The sequence below is a fragment of the Diadema antillarum genome, unplaced genomic scaffold, assembly GCF_040938485.1.
Source record: "Diadema antillarum isolate AM-2024a unplaced genomic scaffold, OU_Dant_1.0 seq00000398_RagTag, whole genome shotgun sequence".
In the NCBI taxonomy this organism is placed as follows: domain Eukaryota; kingdom Metazoa; phylum Echinodermata; class Echinoidea; order Diadematoida; family Diadematidae; genus Diadema; species Diadema antillarum.
Genome location: NW_027271389.1, coordinates 1431855 through 1454200, shown reverse-complemented (window position 1 = coordinate 1454200; position 22346 = coordinate 1431855). Strand labels below are relative to the sequence as shown.

The following is a 22346-nucleotide window of genomic DNA, read 5'->3' as shown; positions in this document are numbered from 1 at the left end:
CTCTCACAATATTTCATGTATGTTATATATGAAATTCAGAAAAAAAAAATCTTACTCATAGCTAATACAGGTAAAAGCATATTCCCATACTAAAACATATCAGAGGTAACATTTGTTCCCTTTTATTTTGGGTGGCTGTATGGCAAGTTTTATATTTATGCTACTGAAATATGAGATTTTTGTCATTTCTGTATGTGAAATGAATTAAAGATTGTGACAGCATGACATCATCAACTTGCTGATTTGAATATTCATAACGACTGGACAAGACGTGTTCTCCGAAAGATTTCACAATTTCAGAATGTCATAACTTCCTTGTTTCTTATCTGATTTTGATCAAATTTGATCAAATTTGATCAAATTTTGAAGTGGATTTCTGCTTTCATGGCTGGAGATATCATGAACCCCCATCTCAACAATGCCACAAGCAATGTATACAGTAAGGTGATGACAAACTGGTGCTAACAATAACAATAAAATAAAAGAAACGTATCAACCTTCTCAAAAGCTACACCACCCTTGCTCGCATGTTTTTATCTGTGCCACAATACACCACTCCTCATCCAGCCTTTAATTTCTGATTTTTATGCCTCCATAACTTCTAAATTTCTCAGAAATTGAAAGATCATAAATATTAGTTGACCTTACAAGAATTTGAAGTGGGAACACTTGACCAGAGGTTCAACCCTCCCCCTAAAGTGTCCCTGACTTTATCATTTTGAAAAGATAACTGCATAATATCAACAAAATTTTATAGCAAGCAGACCCTCCATATACCAGCACTTGTTTTAAAAAAATACATTTAGTGGAAACAGAATTTGTCAGTTATGGGGAAGTAAAAATTCCAACATTAAAAATTTCAGTGTTTCAGCTTTCCATTCAATGTGGAAAAGAAAACTTTAAGATTTAAATATTGCATGCTATTTCACACATGTGATAGGCTCAGCAGTCTGCTCCACACAACATACTGCTGGGACAGGACTATAGGCTTGACATTTCCTATGTGGCCACAGGGACGTATCGATTGCATGTCATGTGACATATATATTATATATATTATTACATTACATTATGTATTTTTATATACACTCAGCCAAAAAAGTAAGTTCCCCCCTAGCATTTTTGGATATATCTCAAAAAGTGTTTTACCGATTTTCATAATTCAAATGGAAATGGATAAGGAATTTTATTATGCCTCCGCCACGAAGTGGTGCCGGAGGCATTATGTTTTCGGGTTGTCCGTCCGTCCGTCCGTCTTTCCGTCCGTCCGTCCGTCCGTCCTTCCGTCCGTCCGTCCGTCCTTCCGTCCGTCCGTAATGAATTTTGTGGACAGGGTAACTACCAAAACCTTTTGAGGTATCCTAATGAAACTTGGCATGTATGTGTATTAGGGGGTGAAGTTGTGCCTATCAACTTTTGGGTGCACATGCTCAAGGTCAAAGGTCAAAAGGTCAAGGTCAAATGCTTAAAATTTTACTATTTCCCCCATATCTATGCAATGCCTGAAGATATTTTCTTGAAACTTAGTGTATACATGTACTACCCAATTAAGATTCTCTGGTGAAAGTTTTGGGTCATGAGGTCAAAAGGTCAAAGGTCAAAAGGTCAAGCAAAATGTTAAAATTTCACTTTTTTCTCTGTATCTTGGAAATTGTTCAAGGTATCTTCATGGAACATAGTATATATGCATCTACTGACTGGCAGTGGTTATCTAGGGAATTTAGGGTTCATGGGGTCAAAGGTCAGGGGTCAAAGGTCAAGGGCAATACTTCAAAATTTTACTATTTTCCTTATATTTATGCAATGCCAGCAGGATTTTTTTTAAAACTCAATGTATGCATGTATAACCCAATAGAGATTCTCTGGGATTTTTTTTTTTACCAAGAACGTCAAAGGTCAAAAGGTCAAAGATCAAGTGAAAGTGCTGAACTTACTTCTTTCTCCATATCTCGGAAGTGGCTCAAGTTATCTTGAAACCTAGTACATGCTGAATTTATGTATGTTCTGCCTGACAGTGATTCTCTTATAAATCAAAGGCCAGATGAAAATGATAACAATTTACTGTTCAATACAGAAATTGCGCTTTTTCTCCATACCTTGAAAATTACTCAGTGCATAAACTTATGAAATGGTCAATGTCAAGTTAAAGTTCTTAAATCCCCAAATACATGCTCTCCTATTCATCCAATTAAACATAGGTCAAGGAAGGTAAACATTCAATACATTTGTGACAAACATGTCATTTTAATATTTTGCCAATTTTGTGAAAATGTAATCACACATTGTCCACATGTACTATAGACCTATTAGGAGAATCATGCATCATGGCGGAGGCATACCAGTCGCCATAGCGACATTTCTAGTTACTCATAGCATGAGTGGCAAATCATTGCCACCAGATATCATTATTGGTGTGAAAAAATGCATTTTATGTCAAAATGCATGGAAAAAAAGTTGCACTTTGGTGATTTGCAATGACTTTTACTCAAATAATCAAACAATCACTCATGATTCTGAACATTTAAGCATGGTTGATTGCATATTTTTCTATCTCTTTCTTTTCATGAGCATACAGTGAAGTATTTGATAATTGATATGTCCACCATCCACTTCAATGAACAGCCGGCATCTCTTCCTCATACTGTTAACTAAAGTTTACTTGGCACTGCTCAATGTTGGCCCATGCTCTCTGCAGTGCAAGATGCGCTTAAATTCTTGCAGTGAAGTGTCATCTTTCACCTTCTTGCTCGCTTTCCGCTTAATGACATCCCAAAGATTCTCTTCTGGATTACAGTCAGGCTATTTTGCAGGCCACTCCATACGTTCGATGCCATTTCCCTCAACAAACTGATCTACAACTTGAGTGCATGATGCAAAATGGCCATAGGCATATTAATGTGATCAACCCAGATTGGAATTACAAATCACATGGCTTCTACCAACATTTTCATATTAAAAAGGCTATTGTTTAAAAAGTATGCATAACATCTGTTTAATAGGGAAGCACATTGTACCTGAAAAAATTCCTGAGAATTGCACAATTTAAAAAGGTCATTTGCTAACTTACAAAGGAAATGTATACAATATGCTTCATATAGCCTGAAGTGCAACTTTTTTTCCCATGCTTTTTGACATAAAATGCGTTTTTTACACCAATAATAATATCTGGTGGCAATGATATGCCATTCATGTTATGAGTAATGAAATTCCCTATCCATTCCCATTTGAATTATGAAAATCCGTAAAATACTGTTTGAGATACATCCAAAAATGTTAGGGGGAACTTACTTTTTTTGCTGAGTGTATTTATATATCACAATTCTGCTGTATGGTGAGCATTCTCCTTGCAAAATGTCACAGCAAAAACTCGCTCTTTAGTAAGTGATTTCCCTTGGCAGTATTATAAAGGTATATCTAGGTAGATATATATATATATATATATATATATATATATATATATAGATAGATAGATAGATAGATAGATAGATAGATAGATAGATAGATACTTAGATACTTAGATAGATGATATGTCACACACCAGATTCTCTTACACAAAATGTCAAGATATGTTATCTTATTCATTCTTGCTACAAGCTGTGCTCTATAATAGTTCTTAGCAATTCATATTGAGGGTAGTTCTACATGAAGGTGGCTACATGTTAGTGGCTTTTTTCTTGAACTTTTTGTGTGCCACATTCACGCACTTGACTCAGTCAACATCTTGCCAACATATTTTGCTCAGATGCACAAAAGCGCATGGACCGATCGATAAATTGTGATATGCTACAGTGCATTAGCTGTTGCTTTGTCCTAATATTTACATCCCATCAAAGCTTGCACACCTTCGCTGTATTGCATATTATGCCGTTTTTGGTAACCCGAGGTACAAAATGAAAAACAGACAATGTTTTCCAAAGGCACTCGTGCGTTGCAGTCCCAAAATAATGTGGCATACAGGCAGTTTACACCATGGCACACAAAGATAGATGCTTACTACTTTTGCAAAATTACAATTGGGTTTGTTTTTTTCTCTTCATAGGGTAACTACTCAAAAAGCAATTTTTTTTTAGATACAGTGAGCCTGGATCATAAAGGCAAATCTGAAGGGGGTCTCTGAAAGTTGGTTTAAAAAACTTTGAAAATGGCTCACATTGTATCTAGTGTTGCCATGGAAATGTAGTAAACAAGGCTGGCTACCAGACTAGAGTTAACTTAATTCCCAATTCTGTATGAGCAGTGGGACTTGTGGTTGCTAAGCAACCATAGGCTTCAGCAATATGATAGTTTTGATGTTTGGGCTCATATAGTCTTCTCCTTCATACCACACCCCCAGCATGTTGTGGCAGAGAGTATTGAGATGCGGAATGAAATAATTGAATCTGTGGAATACAGGGGTGTATCCGCAAACTACCACGCTGATACTTTTAACATTAGTTGCAGATATCACCATCATCACCTTTCACTTAATTTATACATATTTTTTTCTGTTACTTTATACATATTTATTTTGTGTTGCCCTTGTTCACCTCTGGTGTCAGGTATTAAATATCAGCCTGTGGCTATGTCACACTAGCTTCAGTGCAAATCATGTATCTTTGTCCATCAAACCAACTCTCTACTTTTCTATGTATCTAAACTACTGTATGGACCATAGTTGTTGTAAGTATAATATTTTGCAAATTGGATATAGGATAATTTACGACTCAGATGGAATGAGGAGTATTGTTAGTAGTACCTCTTTCAGTAACTCTCTTGGCTCAGGCCAGGCCCGAGTTAAGTCATAACATTTTGAGTTTATGAATAGGTCAGGCCAAAGTGGCCCAATCCAGGTGCGGACTATTTTTACTGTGTACACAGGGATATCTTTTCCAGAGCTGTTGATCGCATCTTCATAATCAACATCATCATCATTAACAACAAAGAAATAACTCTGTTGTGGTGCTCTTGTACTGTGTGTATTGACAGAGCTGCCAACTTTTATGCTTTTACAATTAATCTAGTATATTTTTCTTCATCAAAATCAAGAAAAAAATATTTTTTTTTCATGAAAAATAATTCTATCTAGAATATATTTAGGATGCTTTTAGTGTGTCAATTTTTCCATTGTTGAAGCGGAATATGATTTTTATTTTAAAATTCTTCTTATTATTGTATTCATTTTTTATTTTTTGTTAATTTTTCATCAGTGTTATTATTATTTCGTTTTTTACCTGGAGAGGTTGGTAGCCCTTCGTATTGCATTCATCCTCAGCTCCTCAGTACCTTACTTGAGGGGAAAAGAGAGTGAATGTGCAATCATACCTGGGCTACTTGAGAGTGGATGAGGGTGTGAATACACTGGCAACCAAATTATGGCCTCTACCAGGGAGGTGTGTTGCCATCTCCCTGTCTCTACCCCCGCCTCTTCCCCCTGCATCCCTGTGGCAGTGGATGTGTGCATGCTTACCCTCTCACCTGTCACCATGATTGCAATAATCATAATAAAAAACAGCAACACACAACTAGAGTTTTTCCTGGAGATAACTCCTGAACTCGCAACAAAGCGAGGCGGATGTCCCCTACTGTGATCCAGACAATCATGCGAACCCCCTTGTCCCCTCATCTGATCCACACCTCTGGGGCATGATCACCCCAATCCCCCGAGAAAAATTCCTCTGTTAGATACAGTGCTTCCTTTTAATAGCAGATACCATGTAATATTTAGAGATGAATGCCATTTGTAAGTTATGCTCCATTTCTTTTTTCTTCTTTTGCTGTTATTAATGCACGGCGCTTATTTTCATAATGGAAGGGTCCATGTTTTCATCACAGATGCATGTCATGGGGACACCACGTTATTGTCACGTGTGGATTGTCATGCCATTGTGCCCCTTCAACAATCGTTTCTGGAGAAGGGGCACCGGGGTCGTGATCTCGCCCAGGTTGTTCTAAAGTGAGCGGTCGTGCCAGGTGGTGGTGCTAAAAATTAGGGATTGACTGATGGATGAGTTCAGTATGGATGTCATTAAAAGTTGCTTAATAGGTTTCACTGAATTCAGGTCCTTTCTTTGAAAAACCAGGGTACATGTAGATGCATAAGATAGTTTGTGATGTGAAAAGAAGGAGACTTTTCTTGTACTTCAAGGCCTACACATGCACACCCCAAATTAACTGTTTAAAAATACATTTTTCACTGCAGTGGAAAAACTGCTAATTCATTTGTGAGGACACACACACACACACATGCAAGAAAAGCAGTAACTTTTGTGATCTGTGTTAAAAGGATAATTGGTCCTGCTTGATTTTTGTTGTACATTCTTGTGCCAGTTTGTCTATGGTGGTAAGAAAATGCAAAAGAAGCAATTATACTGTACTTTCATACCAAAGGAACATAACAAAAGATAAAATGTAGTCATGGCATCAAATGTCAGTTTACCAGAATTCGAGTGGTCATAATTTTAAGAACATGTACGTCCATCTTGCCCAACTATATACAGGGCAATACAGGAAGTTTGAGGTAGCTATGTTTACCTACTTATGCATGTTTCTTCAATGTTCATTTTTCATTTTATTAGGAATTTTCTTTACCCCGTCAGGAAAGTATGTGGCATGTGACTGCAGAATAGTGATGAGGTCCTTTAAGTTTCCCTCTGATGAGAGGAACACACAAGCATGTCACTAAAACAGTTAAATGATGATGATGCCTTTTCCAGGAACCAAAAGAATGATCTCCCTGACGATGCTGTGATGAACAGTTGATGTGTGTTTGTGATTCACTACATTGCTATGTCAACACCATCCTCCTACCCCTGTCCCCTTCCCACCCCATCCCTGCCTCCTCATCCCTTCTTTCTGCTGCCCCCCCCTTCCCATCGCAAATGCTCTACCAGTCTGGATGAAGATGGATGTTTGTGGTAGGACACCGTGCATGCTTTCATCCCCAAGTGTCACAAGTGGATCCTGGTCTGTTCAATATCAGGCAATCATCCAAGAATGAAGGAGTCAGTGGTATGTTCTGCGTCTGGAGAGCGAGAGTCATGCATTCTCTGTTACCCCTTCCCCACCCCCACCCCCTCCCCCCCCCCCCCCAACTCCCCATCCTCCGCTTGACTGAAAGGGGTAGTGATGCAGGAGACTGAAGAAGGTCAATGCCATGGGAGAAGAGACAAAATTCATGGAATCCAGGAATCATATGTGGTCAGAGGATTTTCTAGGAAAGAGCAACTCAGGAAGAAAATGAGGAAAATAAACATAGAGTGGAAATTTGAGAGGTATTTGCGGTTGATTTGACTTCAGACAGGCAGAGTTATGATGCAGGCGAACTAGTTCTTACAGCTGTGGTGCTGCTAATGACAATGTTGTGGTGATGATGCGGACTGAGTGGTTATGATGGTAGTAGTTGTGGTTGCTGTGGTGATGATGAGGGTGCTTGGGGTGTGGATACCAGGTACACTTGCAGGGTGTTCAGATGCAAAAAAGATATACTAGAACGGTATAGCTATACGATGAATTAATACGTCTGAACGCTGACTAACGAATCGCATGTATAACGAAACGACGATCAGAGCATCGTTTCGAACTAGAACTTGATAACCAATCAGCATTCCATGTGCGTCTGAATGTATGGCAACCATAGAATGGTATAACTGGGCGGGGTTAATGTGAGCGCGCACGAAAGTTGACCCTATTCCTCTCACTAGCAGCAATGTCATGACCATAACAACACGCGCAGTGGGAAACTGTGCATCTATACGACGCTTTCCAGATCAGCGTCTGAACAGTCTGTCGGCTATACGATGGTTCTTTATACATGTATGTCGTTTCTTTATCGAGTTTTAGTATAAACTGGCTTGCGTCTGAACAGCGGGTTAGAGTAGCTATTGATGATAATGTTCTATAATCTGTTCGAGATATCAAGTCACCCCAGCTGATACGGTACTGTACTACTGCTACTGATGATGATGATGATGCACTATTTAGTAATGTTCTTTGCTAGGTAGGTTTATGTTGATGATGATATTGATGAATGATGATGAGTTGGTGGTAGTGATGATGATGATGATGATGCAAATAACAATGATGGTGGCCATAGGGATAAAAACCTTGATAGCAAGAGCGATGGTGGTGATGAAGATGATAGTGATGATGACAAATGTTAGCTTATTAGGTACCACACTGCTGTTGGGTATGATACTTATTAGTGTTCTGTGTCAGAATAAGGTTGATGGTGATGGTGGTGATGGTGGTGATGATGATGATGGTGGTGATGGTGATGGTGGTGATGATGGTAATGATGGTGAGGATGATGAGGATGATAATGATGGTGAGGATGGTGATGCTGATGATGGTGATGATGATGATGATGATAATGATGCTGCTGCTGCTGCTGCTGCTGCTGCTGCTGATGATGATGATGAGTGTGATGATGATGATTGTGATGATGGTGAGAATGCTGGACATAACAGTGATGTTTTTTCAGGTGATACAAGCTTTTCAGCTACTTCTTTCTGACAGTGACTATGATGACAAAGTATCTTTTGTGGGTATGTCCCATGAGATGAACTTGAGAACAGTCTGGGCTGGTAGTCTGATAGCCAGATCCAACAAGCTATTTGCTGTTGCTGATGCTGATTGATGATGAATACAATTTGGATGACTATGAGTTGCATTGATGGTGTACATGGCCGGCGCCACGTTTTCAAAAGTGTGTGTGTTTTTGATGGTGATGGTGATGGTGATGGTGATGGTGATGGTGATGGTGATGGTGATGGTGATGGTGATGGTGATGGTGATGGTGATGGTGATGGTGATGGTGATGGTGATGGTGATGGTGATGGTGATGGTGATGGTGATGGTGATGGTGATGTGATGGTGATGGTGATGGTGATGATAATGATGATAAGATGATGAGAGCAGGGAATGTTGTCATGATTGTAGTGATAGAACTTGGTATTGAGAACAAGATTAGTTTTGTGTAGAAATATGATTTGCATTGTCTTTCAAACCATATAACAAAACACATAGAAGTTTATGCTTTAAAAAAGAATGCAGAAATCAAACCCAATCAAATTTAGCAACATTGAATTCTATGAAATGAAGGTTTATTACATTTTCCCACCCTTGCAATCTGGATACATTTCATGTGTGGTTTAGCATCTCGACCCTTATCGCCGCCATTTCCGATTCCAACCAGAGTAGTTTGGAATCTTTCTATTTATGCTGCTTTCAATCTTGGTTTAATGGTTGCCATGAGCACCATCAGACCCTGGTAGCTGTTGTAAGAGTCTCGATAGCGGTGTGCCTGTGAGTGCTACGTGTGCACATCAAGACTTTTGCGGAGTGAACTTGACTCTCCGGCCCATAAATCGTCCCTCGCCTCAGTGTTAATGTCCGAGTAACATACACGTAGCTCTTGAAATTCCTGCAAATGAGCATGACGCCAAAGTGTTCCAGGGGGATCATGTCTTGGAGGCGGATGGAATCGAATGCCGTCACTTCCACTCCAAGAGGCCATTGTCGTGGTCATGAAATTTCTTCCACCCTTGGCCTCCGAGAATCGCTCGACATGCTAAGAAATTACTTACCAAACATGTACATGGACATTTTTTTTTTAAAGAACATCAAACGTCTGTATTCAGTGACTAATGCTGCCAGCAAAAGTGTTTTGTTTGTGTGTATGTTTTTTTTTTTCAACATGACATTGAATTGTGAAGTCAGCGAAACAAAAAGGTTGCCACATGCATTCTTTTGTTTATTTTGAGATTCTCAGCTTTGAATTAGAGTGTACATACTTGTCAAAAAGGCCATAAGGTTGACTCATTTCGCACGCGATGCTAAAATCTCAATAGGCTTTGTATAATGTAACATCCCAGGTTCCAGAAGAAAATGTGTTTTGCTAGCACATAAACACAGAATGATGTATGAAAAAGTAATGTCAGTGAACAAGGATTTCTTAAACTTCAAAATTCCTGCTGTATCATGGTAAGGCCCTTCTGTGTTGGACTGGGGGTTCATTGTAAAACCCGAGTGGGCTGACTAAGGCCGCGTTTATAGATTTTGCGTGCCTAGAATCATTGTTTTGAAACACTGTTTCAAATCACAGTTTCGTCAGGAGAGCGTTTATAAGACTTTTTTCTCCGAGCGTGTTGGGGCTCTCGCTCAAACTGTGCCATTGCGCAACTCACTCTGCGCAGTTTTTCCTCGGCAAAAGGTCAAACAGGGTGCGCGCAAGGCATTGTGACGTCACATAAACAGTGTTTGAGATCACGGTTGCGTTTATAAGATTTTTGAAACACTGTTTCTACAGAAACACTGTTTTGAAACGCACTATTTTGTGCGTTTCAAAACACTGTTTCAAAACACTGTTTCAAATCACGGTTAGCGTTTATAAGATTTTTTTTTCTTGCTAGAAACACTGTTTGGCCAGAAACAGTGTTTACACTGTTTCTGGCCAAAAGAAAAATCTTATAAACGCACCCTAAGTTATAAATAGGTAAAGTTTTGGAGGATTAACTGAATGCTGATGAGCTTGACGAGTTATACCTATTATAAGTGTCTGAGCACATGCAAAAGGCTAATACTGTAAAAGTGGACATTTTTGTGCTTGGCCCAGTAAGATGAATTTCACATGCTTTTGAATCCATGGAATCATAACTTTGAATATTGTTACATATAACAAGCAAAATAATTTACATGCTTTTATTTTTTGCACTATTTTCTTGTTGCACAGAATGCATGCAAATTTCCACACAGTGAAAATATTACTTGAACTCAATTTTATACTTACAAATGTCAGAATTAAATAGAACACATATGAAACATCGTACCCTTTGAGAAAGCACCATTAACCAAACAATGGCCATTTGACCTTCAGACCATACCCGAAAATCAGTTTAGATTTGGTTTTATGTACTTGGTCAGTATAATATGTACAGGTGTAGCTTGCCTGTAGATTCATGTGAAAGTGCTTACAGATAGAAATAAAGATATGATAAAGAATATGCGGACCTTTTAGATTATTCTCAAGATGACAATGGCATGAAATTATTCTATCAATTTATAAACAAATAACCTTAAGGAACATTTATGGTTTTGTGGGATTTATCCCGTGTGGTGGAGGTTTTTTTTCTTATACCAGTTTTACTTTATGATTTTTACCTTGAAATGATGCTAATTTATCTCATATAATTTGTTGTGCAACTGTGCATTTAAATGGTACTTATATTTATAAAGAATATAAAAATATATTCCGTTGAAAAAAATGGAAATAAAGTTTTAATTCGAATTTTTGGCATGCAAGAACAATAAATCGTGTCATTCCCTTGATTATTTTGCATTTCTGATTACAAAGAAATGCCTGATGTGTCCCTCGTTGTCACTTTTCCTGATAATGACAATAGAACAGGAAATTAGTGTCTGTTACTGCTTTACAGTTGTGCAGGGTGGTTGAAGTATAAGTACACAAGCTTGCATTCCTATCAGCATCAGTAAATATTACTCCTGTTTACCTTGAAAACATGCAACAATGTATTATAAATGTTCATGTATATAGGTGCCAAGGTAATTATGGTGAAATCTGACTATGTTTTGTTCTTTGAGGGTTCCTATCTTTGGAATTGTAGATTGTCGTTTTTGAAGTTTTGTTGTTGTTTTTTTGTAAGGAGAGAAAATTTTGACACTATTTACATGCTTTTTAATGAGGAAAAACATGGAAAGTCCAGATGAAGGTTTTGTAAAATGCTTATGTGCTAACTTTGCACATGTAGAGACACACTGTATGAATAGACACACACACATACACATCAACAAACAAACACATAACACACAACAAGCAAATATGGGTCATAACCATAGAGAAGTTCAGAACAAAAATGGAAAGACCACAGTTGAAAGTTCATGCCAGACAAATTGAGTGGAAGCACCATGAGGGGCATAGGGACTTACATTGTAAAGTGTACTGGCAATACCTTGAGTATTATATTTGCTACATTTGTAGAATAAACAAAAAGACCTACCCTCTGGAACTAACTGCGATTTCAATTTATTGGCGTTTAAATGTAATTTTTAAAGAGTAACGTATACCAAAAAAATGACTTGAAATAGACTAGTCGAACACCTGATTCTTTCAATTGAATGATCGCGCTATCCTTTTTCTTTCAAATACATCAATGAGCTATATACATCTGCACGCGTACATGTACTGCAATCAAAACCTCGATTGATATGGAGTTCAGATACTATTTGTAAAACATACATGTATAGCTCGAACATGCACACATCAGTACTGGTGCTGCACAGAGCAGAACTTAAATGCGTGGAACATATTAGTTTTGCCAAATTGTTACAGAGATATGATCTGATTTATAAAATTATATATACTTTCAGGGGCTATCACAGGTGAATTATGGCTGGGTATTTTTTTGTGTGTGTTTGTTTGTTTGGTTGGTTTTTTAAAATGTTTTTTTTTGTGTGAGTGTAATCTATAGCTCTACACAAATATGAATTCTGGGGTAATGGTGCACTTCAAATAATATTACAGCCAGATCGTAGTCCCTCCTCCACTGCTGCAACTGAAGTATTCCTTTCCAAGAGATTGGATGATTCATCCCCTGCACCCATCTGCATGGTGCGTGTTTCGTGGAAAGTCAGAACAGACCAGAACAAAACAAAGTAACCAAAATGCTGCCTCGGTAAGGTCTTCCATTTTGCAATGTCTTGTTTAGCAAGCCGTTGATGGACACAACTGACACAGTCAGTTAAATGAGTATTCTTGTGGAGTACATCAAGAGTTTTTTTTTTGTTTTTTGTTTTTTTTTTTGGGGGGGGGAGGGCAAAAAGATGATGTTCTTAGGCATTTTGCAGCTGTTATGAGAAGGGAATCAGCTGTAACACAAGAGGCCCTGAGGGCAGGGATGGCTGTGATCCTCACCCTTGGTAGGCCCAGTGTTCATCATCTGACATCATCAACATCCTCAACAGTAGTTACGTTCAGACGACAAGCCTTAACCTCGAGGTTAAGCTTGTAGTTACGGACCTTGTAGATGCACTCGTAGTTAGCTAACCTTGAGGTTAGCTCGATGTTAGGAGCCACGAGATATCTTATGGTTAGCGCTCTAACCACAAGCCGCGGGGGATCCCACTCATAGTTAAGCACCGTGTGGACACAAAAATCAACGAGCTCAAAGGGGTAGTAGCTTAACCTGGAGGTTAGGAAACCTCGAGGTTAAGCTTCGTCGTGCATCCGTCGAAGTTAGAGGGCAAGAGCTTAACCTTGAGGTTTCCTAACCTCGAGGTTAGGGCTTGTCGTCTTAATGTAACTATTGGGATGAGGGAGTGAGTGGTTTCTGAATAATCCTATCCTCTTGCTGGTTCACTGAAATGAGTGCTTTAAATTGCCACTCTATGTGATATATCAATGACCTTCTTGAGTGATTCACAGAGTCATGAAAGAAAAAAAAAACACCCCCCCCCCCAAAAAAAAAAAAAGAGAGAAAGAAATGAGGCAGCTAGGGTAGTAACACTTGAGATTTCCTGCTATGTGTGCCCATGTGTTTGACTTCTGGCCCTGCTCCACACACATTCATAACATTTTGTTACCATACTGTTTCAGGGAATTAAAGGGGCTGTACAGTACTGGTTGAGGTGGGGATTCATTTTTTTTTACATTCCTAAGTGAGATAATGAGAAACCTCTTTATGAAATATGAAATAGCATGTTATTTCAAGAAGGATTCAACATTTATTCGATGAAAATTGGTTTTCAAATGGCTGAGATATCCAAAAACGTGATAATAATAAAAGACTACAGGCCACGACTTTTATTAGGATCTCTTTGTTTCACCTTGTTTTTGGATATCTTAGCCATTTCAAAACCGATTTTCATCAAATGAACTTTTGATACCCCTTAGAATTGCATGCTCTTTGACATCTCATAGAGTGGTTTCTGAATATCTCGCAAAACGTTAAAACCTAAATCCTCACCTCGACCAGAACTGTACACACCCTTTAATATACAGGATTGTCCATAAAACTGCACAGTTTTGAAAGTAAACATATAGGCATCTTGTACTCAATGAATGATTTATTTGATTGTGTACAGTATATCAGATTTAACCTCCTTCCCCCCCCCCCCACCCCGCCCACCATAAAAAGAAAAAGACACATGGCAATGTTTTACTTTAGCTTGCAATGAGTGAAATGATTTGTGTCAACCGCAATGGAAAGGTATTTGATATGGGGGTTTTGAAGCATTCTGGAATGACAGAAATTTTTCAAATTGAATCATAGTCATTATTTGAATGTACTCAAATGTACCATTTCAAGATGTAATTGTGTATTGTCATTTAATTGTCTTTTAGATATGTTTAAGCTGAATAATAATAATAATAATAATTGTGGCCTTTTATAAAGCGCTGAAGTCCATCAAAAGTGACGCTCATGGCGTCATGTATGAGATTATTATTTTTTTTTTCCTCTGGGTTGATATGTTCTTTGAAATACCAAGACTGATGATATATTTCACAGAGATCAGTATCACAACTGTGAACCTTGAGTGGAAAGAGCAAATAATGGATCAGATATAAATAGCTCAGACGACAAATACTTCCTGGATTATAAATATATCTGCTCTCAATTCAATGTATGATGATAATGATAATGGTTCCACATTTTTCTTGCATCTTTGTTTTAAAATCCATTTTTTCCTTCCTTCCCTTCTGGTTCCCTTCTTCTTCTTCCTCTTCCTCCTTCTCCACTCACTATTGCAGGAAACTGATTCACGGCCTACTTGTGATCGACAGAACGAAGAGGTTAGGCTGCATGCGGGCCGGATCGGCGGACATCAAGAATGCAGAATGGTTTGAAAACATCGACTGGGATCATGTTCGAGAGAGACAGCTCACGGTAAGAGTGCCTCGCACTTGACGCTTGTCGTTCGATGTTCTGTCAGTCCGTCTTTCCCATCTAACCAGAATTCATCAGAATCGTGAATGAAGTTCATGTTTTAGTATATTTCAGTTATTTGATGAAAATCAGTTTTGAAATGGCTGAGATATCCAAAAACAAAGAGATCCTAATAAAAGGTTGGACCAGGGAGGTGAGATCTCATCTCACCTCCCTGGTTGGACCCACCTTTTATTAGGACCGCTTTGTTTTACTTTGTTTTGGATATCTCAGTCATTTCAAACCGATTTTCTTCAATGTACTTTGAATCTCTCTTAGAATTGTATACTCTTTAATATTTCATAAGTAGTTTCTAATTATCTTGCAAAAAGCTAAAATCTAAAGCCTCCATCTCAACCAAAACTATACCAGCAACCAAAACTATACCATCCCTTTAAAGTAGGTTTCATGTTGTCTGAGACTTCATACACTCAGGCACATTTTATTTACATCATGTTTGTCTCGCAGTCATCCTGAATTAAACCATAATTAAGCTTTGGGGCAGTCTCTAATTATAACCATAAGGTCTTCTTTCTATACCCAGGGTGTCCCCTTTGATATATGCAATTTTCTCTGAGACAGGCTGTGCTATTATAATTACCCCAGCAATACTTCGGGTGACACATTTGCTCCTGCGATAATTGCTTCTAATCAGTAATCAGTCTTATTTTCTCCAAGATCTTAGGGTTAGGGTTAGGGTTGTGAGAGGGCTTGGGGGTTTTCTTAGATGTGAGGATTAGTACTAGGGTTAGGGTTATGTTTGTGGGTAGAATATAACGTTTGGATTTAATAACGAGCAAAGATTTCATGGGAGCAATTGTCGCAGGAACAAATGTCATGGAACCACACTGTGCACCCATTCAACCCACTTCCTTTTTTATGCCTCCGCAACGAAGTGGCCGGAGGCATTATGTTTTCGGGTCGTCCGTCCGTCCGTCCGTCCGTCCGTACGTCCGTACGTCCGTACGTCCGTCCGTACGTCCGTCCGTACGTCCGTCCGTACGTCCGTCCGTCCCGTTTTGTTTTTGTCGATATCTCAAGAACCGTGTGGTGGTTTTACATCAAACTTGGTATGAGGGTATATCCTTGGGGGATAATACTTTGTGTGGATTTTAGGGTCACAGGGTCAAAGGTCAAAGGTCACAGGTTATTTTGTGAAAAAAAAATTGAAATTTCATGTTTTTCTCCATATCTCGCAAATGGTTTAAGGTATCTTCATGGAACTTAGTATATATGCTTGTACTGATGGGCAGTGATTATCTAGGGAAGTTGGGGTCGTGGGTCAAAGGTCAGGGGGTCAAAGGTCAAGGTCAACTCCTCAAAATATCACTACTTTCCTTAGAATGCAATGTGCCTGAAGGTTTTTTTTTTTAAAACTTGATGTATGGCATGTATTACCCAATATATATTTTTGGGGAAGTTTCTTGCCAAAAGGTCAAAGGTCAAAAGGTCAAAGGTCAAGTGAAAGTGCTAAATTGCACTTTTTCCTCCATATCTCGAAAGTAACTCCAGGTATCATCATGAAACTTACATATTTATGCATGTTCAACCTAACAGTGATTCTCTTTGGAACTGTGAGGTCAAAGGTCAAAGGCCAGGTTTAGATAATGCTATTTTCCCATTTGATACTGAAATTATACTTTTCCTCAATACCTTGAAAATTACTCAATGCATAAACTTATAAAAGGGTCAAAAGTCAAGTAAAAATCATCAGTTCCCCAAATACCTGCACTCTGACATTTTAATCATTCATCCAATTGAACCTAGTTCTAGGAAAGTGAACATTCAGCACATTTGTGTCAAACCTGTCCTTTTAATATTTTGCCAATTGTGTGAAACTGTCATCACACATTGTCAAGACATTGTACTATAGACCTATTAGGAGAACCATGCATTATGGCGGAGGCATATCAGTAGCCGTAGCGATATGTCTAGTTTGTTGTTGTTTAGTCACATTTCAAGAGGATAAATCTTGTCTAGGGATATTGTTGAGGTATAGATCGTCTTCATGTTTCCTGCAGATTTCAGCTAGAGCCTACCCCTCCAGACTATGGTCCTCATCGTCTCCCTCAATTACAAGCACTAGGTCCTTTCACACGAGCCCAAAATAAATGCTTATTTTGTATGCCTCCGCCACGAAGTGGTGCCGGAGGCATTACTGTAAAACATGATATATTGGCGGCATGAATTTTTCGCGAATTGGAGCCGACAGCCTTTTTCGTGGCATGAAATTTTCACGAAGTGCCACTGGCGTTCAATGCAATTAGTGTAAACAAGGACTTTCGTGTGCATTTTAATTTTGCGAATCTTGGTGCTCGCGAAAGTCGCGAAATTAAAGTGCACGCGAAAATTCCTCGTTTTACAATATGTTTTCAGGTTGTCCGTACGTACGTCTGTCTGCATTTGTTTACGCAATAACTTGAGTGATATTGACTAGAATTTTACCAAACTTGGTCCAAGTATGAAGTATGATGGGGCAATTACGTGATTAGATTTTGGGTGAAATTGGCTAAAGGCCAAAGGTCAAAGGTCAAGGTCAAATCATGAAATTGTATCTGTTTACACGATAAGTCAAGACTGGATCAAGCAAATTTCACCAAACTTTGTCAGGTTTTTGTCAAATAGTCAGGTCAAAGGTCAAGGTCAACTCCTCAAAATTTCACTATTTCCCTCATATACTAGTACAACTTCATATGCAATGCTTGCAGTATTATTTTTAAAACTTAATATTATACATGTATTACCTAATGGAGATTCTCTGGGAAATTTGCTGCCAGAAGGTCAAAGGTCAAAGGTGAAGGGTCAAAGGCCAGGCAAAAATGCAAAAGAAAAAAATATATATTTTATACTGTAATTACACTTTTTCTTCATACCTTGAAAATTATACTCAATGCATAAACTTATAAAAGGGTCGGTCAAAAGTCAAGTAAAAAATCCTCAATTTCCCAATTACATGTACCTGCACTCTTAGACAATTATAGCAAACCTAGTTCAAGGAAAGTGAACATTCAAGACATTTCTGACAAATCTGTCATTTCAATATTTTGCCAGTTATGTGAAACTGTCATCACACATAGTGAAGACATTGTACTACTTGTATACACCTATTGGGAGAATCATGCATTATGGCGGAGGCATACCAGTCGCCATAGCGACACTTCTAGTTTCATTAAATAGATTTGTGCAATGCAATACCGAAACAGAGAAGCTTGCAATGGAGGATCCAGAGGGGGGCGCACCAGACACGCCCCCTCTTTATTTTGTTGTTGTTGTTAAAACAGAAGAAATCAAAAGAAAAAAATTGGCTTCTGTGTGTGTACACACTCACACACACAAATCGCTAAATTGTTCTGTCTTGATGCGCCATATAAATAGAATGTATTATTTTTTTTGGGGGGGGGATGGGGTAAATGCTCATAAAAGTTTTCCTTGCATGTTATTCTTGAATGTCACATGAAAAATGAAAATGAGTTTTGTTGTTTTTTTATCCCGTGATGCAGCTTGCCACACTAGATTCAAGGTGAGGACGCCAAGGATCGTGCTCCAGTGTATTGTGTAATAAGGCATTTGGTTCGGAAATTTAAGTGCCTAGCTTGCTGTTAAAAATGAGTTGTGTTTTTCTGCCATGTATGAATGGCGGCAAATAACAATTTCTCCACCATAATAACTCTGACTTGTGTGTGAATGTGACTATTTAACCCTCATATTTTGCTCTTATCTCTTTCTAAAACAGCCCCCCATTGTTCCCAAACTATCTCACGCCGGCGACACGAGAAACTTTGACGAGTATCCCGAGGAGAACTGGCAGTCAGCCCCCTCAGTCAAGGCGGACGTTCTCAAACTCTTCAAGGACTTTTGACAGCGTTGGAGGAGCCATTCTGGTGCCTGTACCTGTTGCTATGACAACGACCGGCACATGAAGTTCAAACTGAAACATGATTGCAGAGTTACCCCCCTGGCAGCTTAAGCGGTTGTGTGCTTTTTTTTTTTCTCCTTTTTTTTTTTTTTTTTTGCTTCAGACTCAGTGCAGAACTTTTTTTTGTAAGTGTGTGGAGCATTTTAAGCAGGAACCTCACTCGCAAAACTTCAGATGGAGATGCACAATTGTGGATTTTGACGGTGGAAGTCTACTGCAAAGATGCTTTCGATGTCATCATCCCCCTAGTGCCCAAGTGGAAGAATGCAATGGATGTCTTAACCAGAAACAACTGAAGGTCCCCCAGACCAATTTGGGGGACAAGGAAACTTTTAATACTTGTACAACTAATTTTAATATGCATATGAAAGATTTTTGTTTTTGTTTTATTGTTGCCAGTGTGTATATATTTTTTATGTAATGTATTATCAGTGTTCAGTACTGAAGAGGAATCTTAGAGTAGATGAATTGTGCTTTGGAAAAGTTTTCGACTTTTTGCGCGAGTGTAGTTTTCTTAGCATGCTCTAAAAAAATGGAAAGGAGGTTGACTTTTTGAAAATCCATAGGTACCGGTAGTGATAGTATGTAGATTTGTATACTGTTTGGTGCCTATTAAAAAAATGCTACCTCTACTCCTACTTTTCTCAATGTAGTATCACTATTGAAAATGAGAATGTCGTGATACATGTCGTTGAAGAGCATTCTAACTTTACATGTAGCTATCATAAAGGTCCTCTTGATGCTGAGATTTTTCTTTGGAATAACATTGGTTAAGCACTGTGCTTTTTGTCGTAAAAGAGAGAGAATGAAATGCAATGAATGATATGTTATCAGTCCAGAGCTTTGGCTTACTCCTCATTCTGTGTTGTTACAGGAAAATTTAATTGAGCAAACATCCCAGAAAATTGTTATATTGTGCTGCTCGGTCACGCCTTGATATTGGCAATCTCCAGTGTAAACAGTCCTACTAAAAGCATCAAACTCCTTTTTTTCCTTGATGAATGACGTCACAAAACAACACTGATTGACACTTCATGGGAGAGGGTCAAAGGTCCAAGTGATTATATTGCCCCCCCCCCCCCCCCGAAAAAAAAAATCTAGACAAATTATTATTTGAATCTAGCTGGAAAATGTGGGCGGACAGTACTAAATATATAGTACTACTTACGTATTTGACTAGTTCCTAAAATTCCCTGAAAAGCAAGTTGGAAATATTTGAAGAGCCAGCACTGCTAAAAGATGTTATTAGCCCTGTGTTTGCTGAGGAAATTGCTGGTCAGTAGGATTTGCTTTTTATAACTAATGATGATGATTATTTTTTTTTTTACTGAAGTAAGGAAATCTGTTGGTAGTTTGACATAAGCAGCTCAAGTTTTTGTTTTCTTCATGCCAAGAGAAGATATGGGGCCTGGATATAATGTATACGTAGTTTGGGGTATCTTAATGATGGTGCATCATTGTTTACAGATCACGATTTTGTGAGCATCACCAAAGATTTTCAACACCCCCGATAAAATCTACATACATGCAAGTAGTCAGTGTATAAGTCACTGAAAAAAAAAATGTCTTCCTAAGATGGTTGTATGTGAGATTTGTGCTGTGACCCACAGCAACTGAATAAGAAGTGTGTATCGCCCCAATTTAAGGACACAAAGTGAGCAGGTTTCCACTTGGAGTTTGTGTAACACGACAGTATATTTTGCCGTGGTGGTTTAATTTCATAAAAAGATCACCGTGAAATACACAGTGTGTACCGGTACAGTAAGGATATTGTGTTTGTGGCGCTATGAGCATGTTCTACTGAATGTGGACATTAAACACACTCATTCTGTAAGCAATGCTACAATTTGAACATGCCTAATTGTCCAAATGACAAAACATAAAGTTATTACTATGCTAATTCAAGTTGGGGAAAACCACCTTCAATATTGATCAAAATTTTACCTTCAATATTGATCAAAATTTTATTTATTTTTTTGTTTCATAGTGAACACACATTTGTAATAATTAGTCATGTTTTCTTATAACAGATACACATTTGTGTGTGTGGGTGTGTTTTGTGTAAATACTTTTTCCCAAGTTTGTACATTTTAATTTTTGTGTTATCAGAGACTCACTGTGATAGACGGAAGGTGTTCATGTATTTATTAGTCTTGCCAATGGGAAAACAGTGTGATTATGGTATGACTCCTCATTCTGTAAATGTAGTATGTACTGTATAAGTCTAAGCTGAAACTTTTACCTGTTATATCATGCCATGGGCAATTTTGACATACCCCTATTTGAAGTGCTGGAAACATTGTGTTATATAGGACTCAGTGGAATTGTGTCTGCTAGGTCCATAAAGAGGCTGCACTATGTGACCTATTGCCATGTTAATACTCAATTCAAGTCACCGATATATTTAACACACAAACTGCTATGGGAATTTGGCTGAAAAAAATGTATAGGAATTTGGATTGTTTAAAAAACTGAAAGTCTGATATCTTGAAACTACCTCCTGTGCAAAATTTTGAGGTCCAAAGATATTTGAAAATTTTGAATGTTTTGATTTTCATGAAACATATTTCAGTGGTGTCCTCATGTCAGTAATCGGGCCATTAATTATTTAAAAATTCTTATTTTTCCTAGTGGATTCAGATGCACAGTCTCCCACAAGCTTGGATCTCAACTTCCAAGCTGATTTTCTCCGAATTGTGTGTTCATCTTCATGGCTGCCAGCTTTCTCACTGTTTCTGCGGTGTGTTTTTTAGAGAGTCACTTTAATTTATTGCAATGATCATACTCAAGAAATGGTTACAGTGTAGGCCTACTGAGAATTTATGTCACGATAACAACCATGTGTGTTGTAATCAAATTTTCTTCTTCCAATGCAGCAACTACAAACCAAAACTGTATGTGATCCCTCAGTTCTTTCCCTTTCACTTCCCTCAAAGTCTTCTTTCAGTCAAGCAGCGCTTTACTCCAGTACCGACATGTTTTATTTGTTAGTAAAGTACAAGGAGAATCAGGGAGCTTTAGATTTGCGATGCGAATGTTTGAGACCACGATTGCGTTGGCCGCTCTCCTCTCTCCCTCTCTCCCTGCGTCGCGTTGCAAAGTAGCTTTAGATTACGCGAGGACGCAGTCTATACAAAGTTAAATGGTGCCCTGTAGGATCGTTGCATAAAGTAGCTCTCTGCAGTGTCAATTTGAGCGAACACAAAAACACCCCAGAACTGTTTGTGCAAACTCAGACAACGTATGCAGAACATGATATTTTCCTCTGAACGTCTGTGTCGCGAAAGTCTTAAGCTCCCTACTTTCTTGATGGGTAACTTTAATATGATATTGATATATGTGATAATTCCGTAACACTTCACAAGGTTTTGAAGACAACTCCTCCCCAAATGATCAACCCAGCAGAGAATGCTGTCCATGCATTTGTAGACGTACCATGGTACATTAAAACTCTTTTCAATACAGACTTAAACCTGTTACAGACAAGCTGATTTTGCTATAACACAAGTTTT

The 22346-nt window shown here is 38.4% G+C and overlaps 1 protein-coding gene across 1 annotated transcript in view; it reads left to right on the top strand.

Moving 5' to 3' along the window:
- The window catches only part of LOC139732029 (cAMP-dependent protein kinase catalytic subunit PRKX-like), a 96923-nt gene extending 75934 nt beyond the window's left edge, over positions 1 to 20989 (top strand). The window contains exons 6-7 of the mRNA XM_071642905.1: positions 14744 to 14879; positions 18652 to 20989. Of these exons, the coding sequence (XP_071499006.1) occupies positions 14744 to 14879; positions 18652 to 18777 (262 nt within the window). The 3' untranslated portion in view covers positions 18778 to 20989. The remainder of the gene's footprint in view (positions 1 to 14743; positions 14880 to 18651) is intronic.
- The last annotated feature ends 1357 nt before the right edge of the window (positions 20990 to 22346 follow it).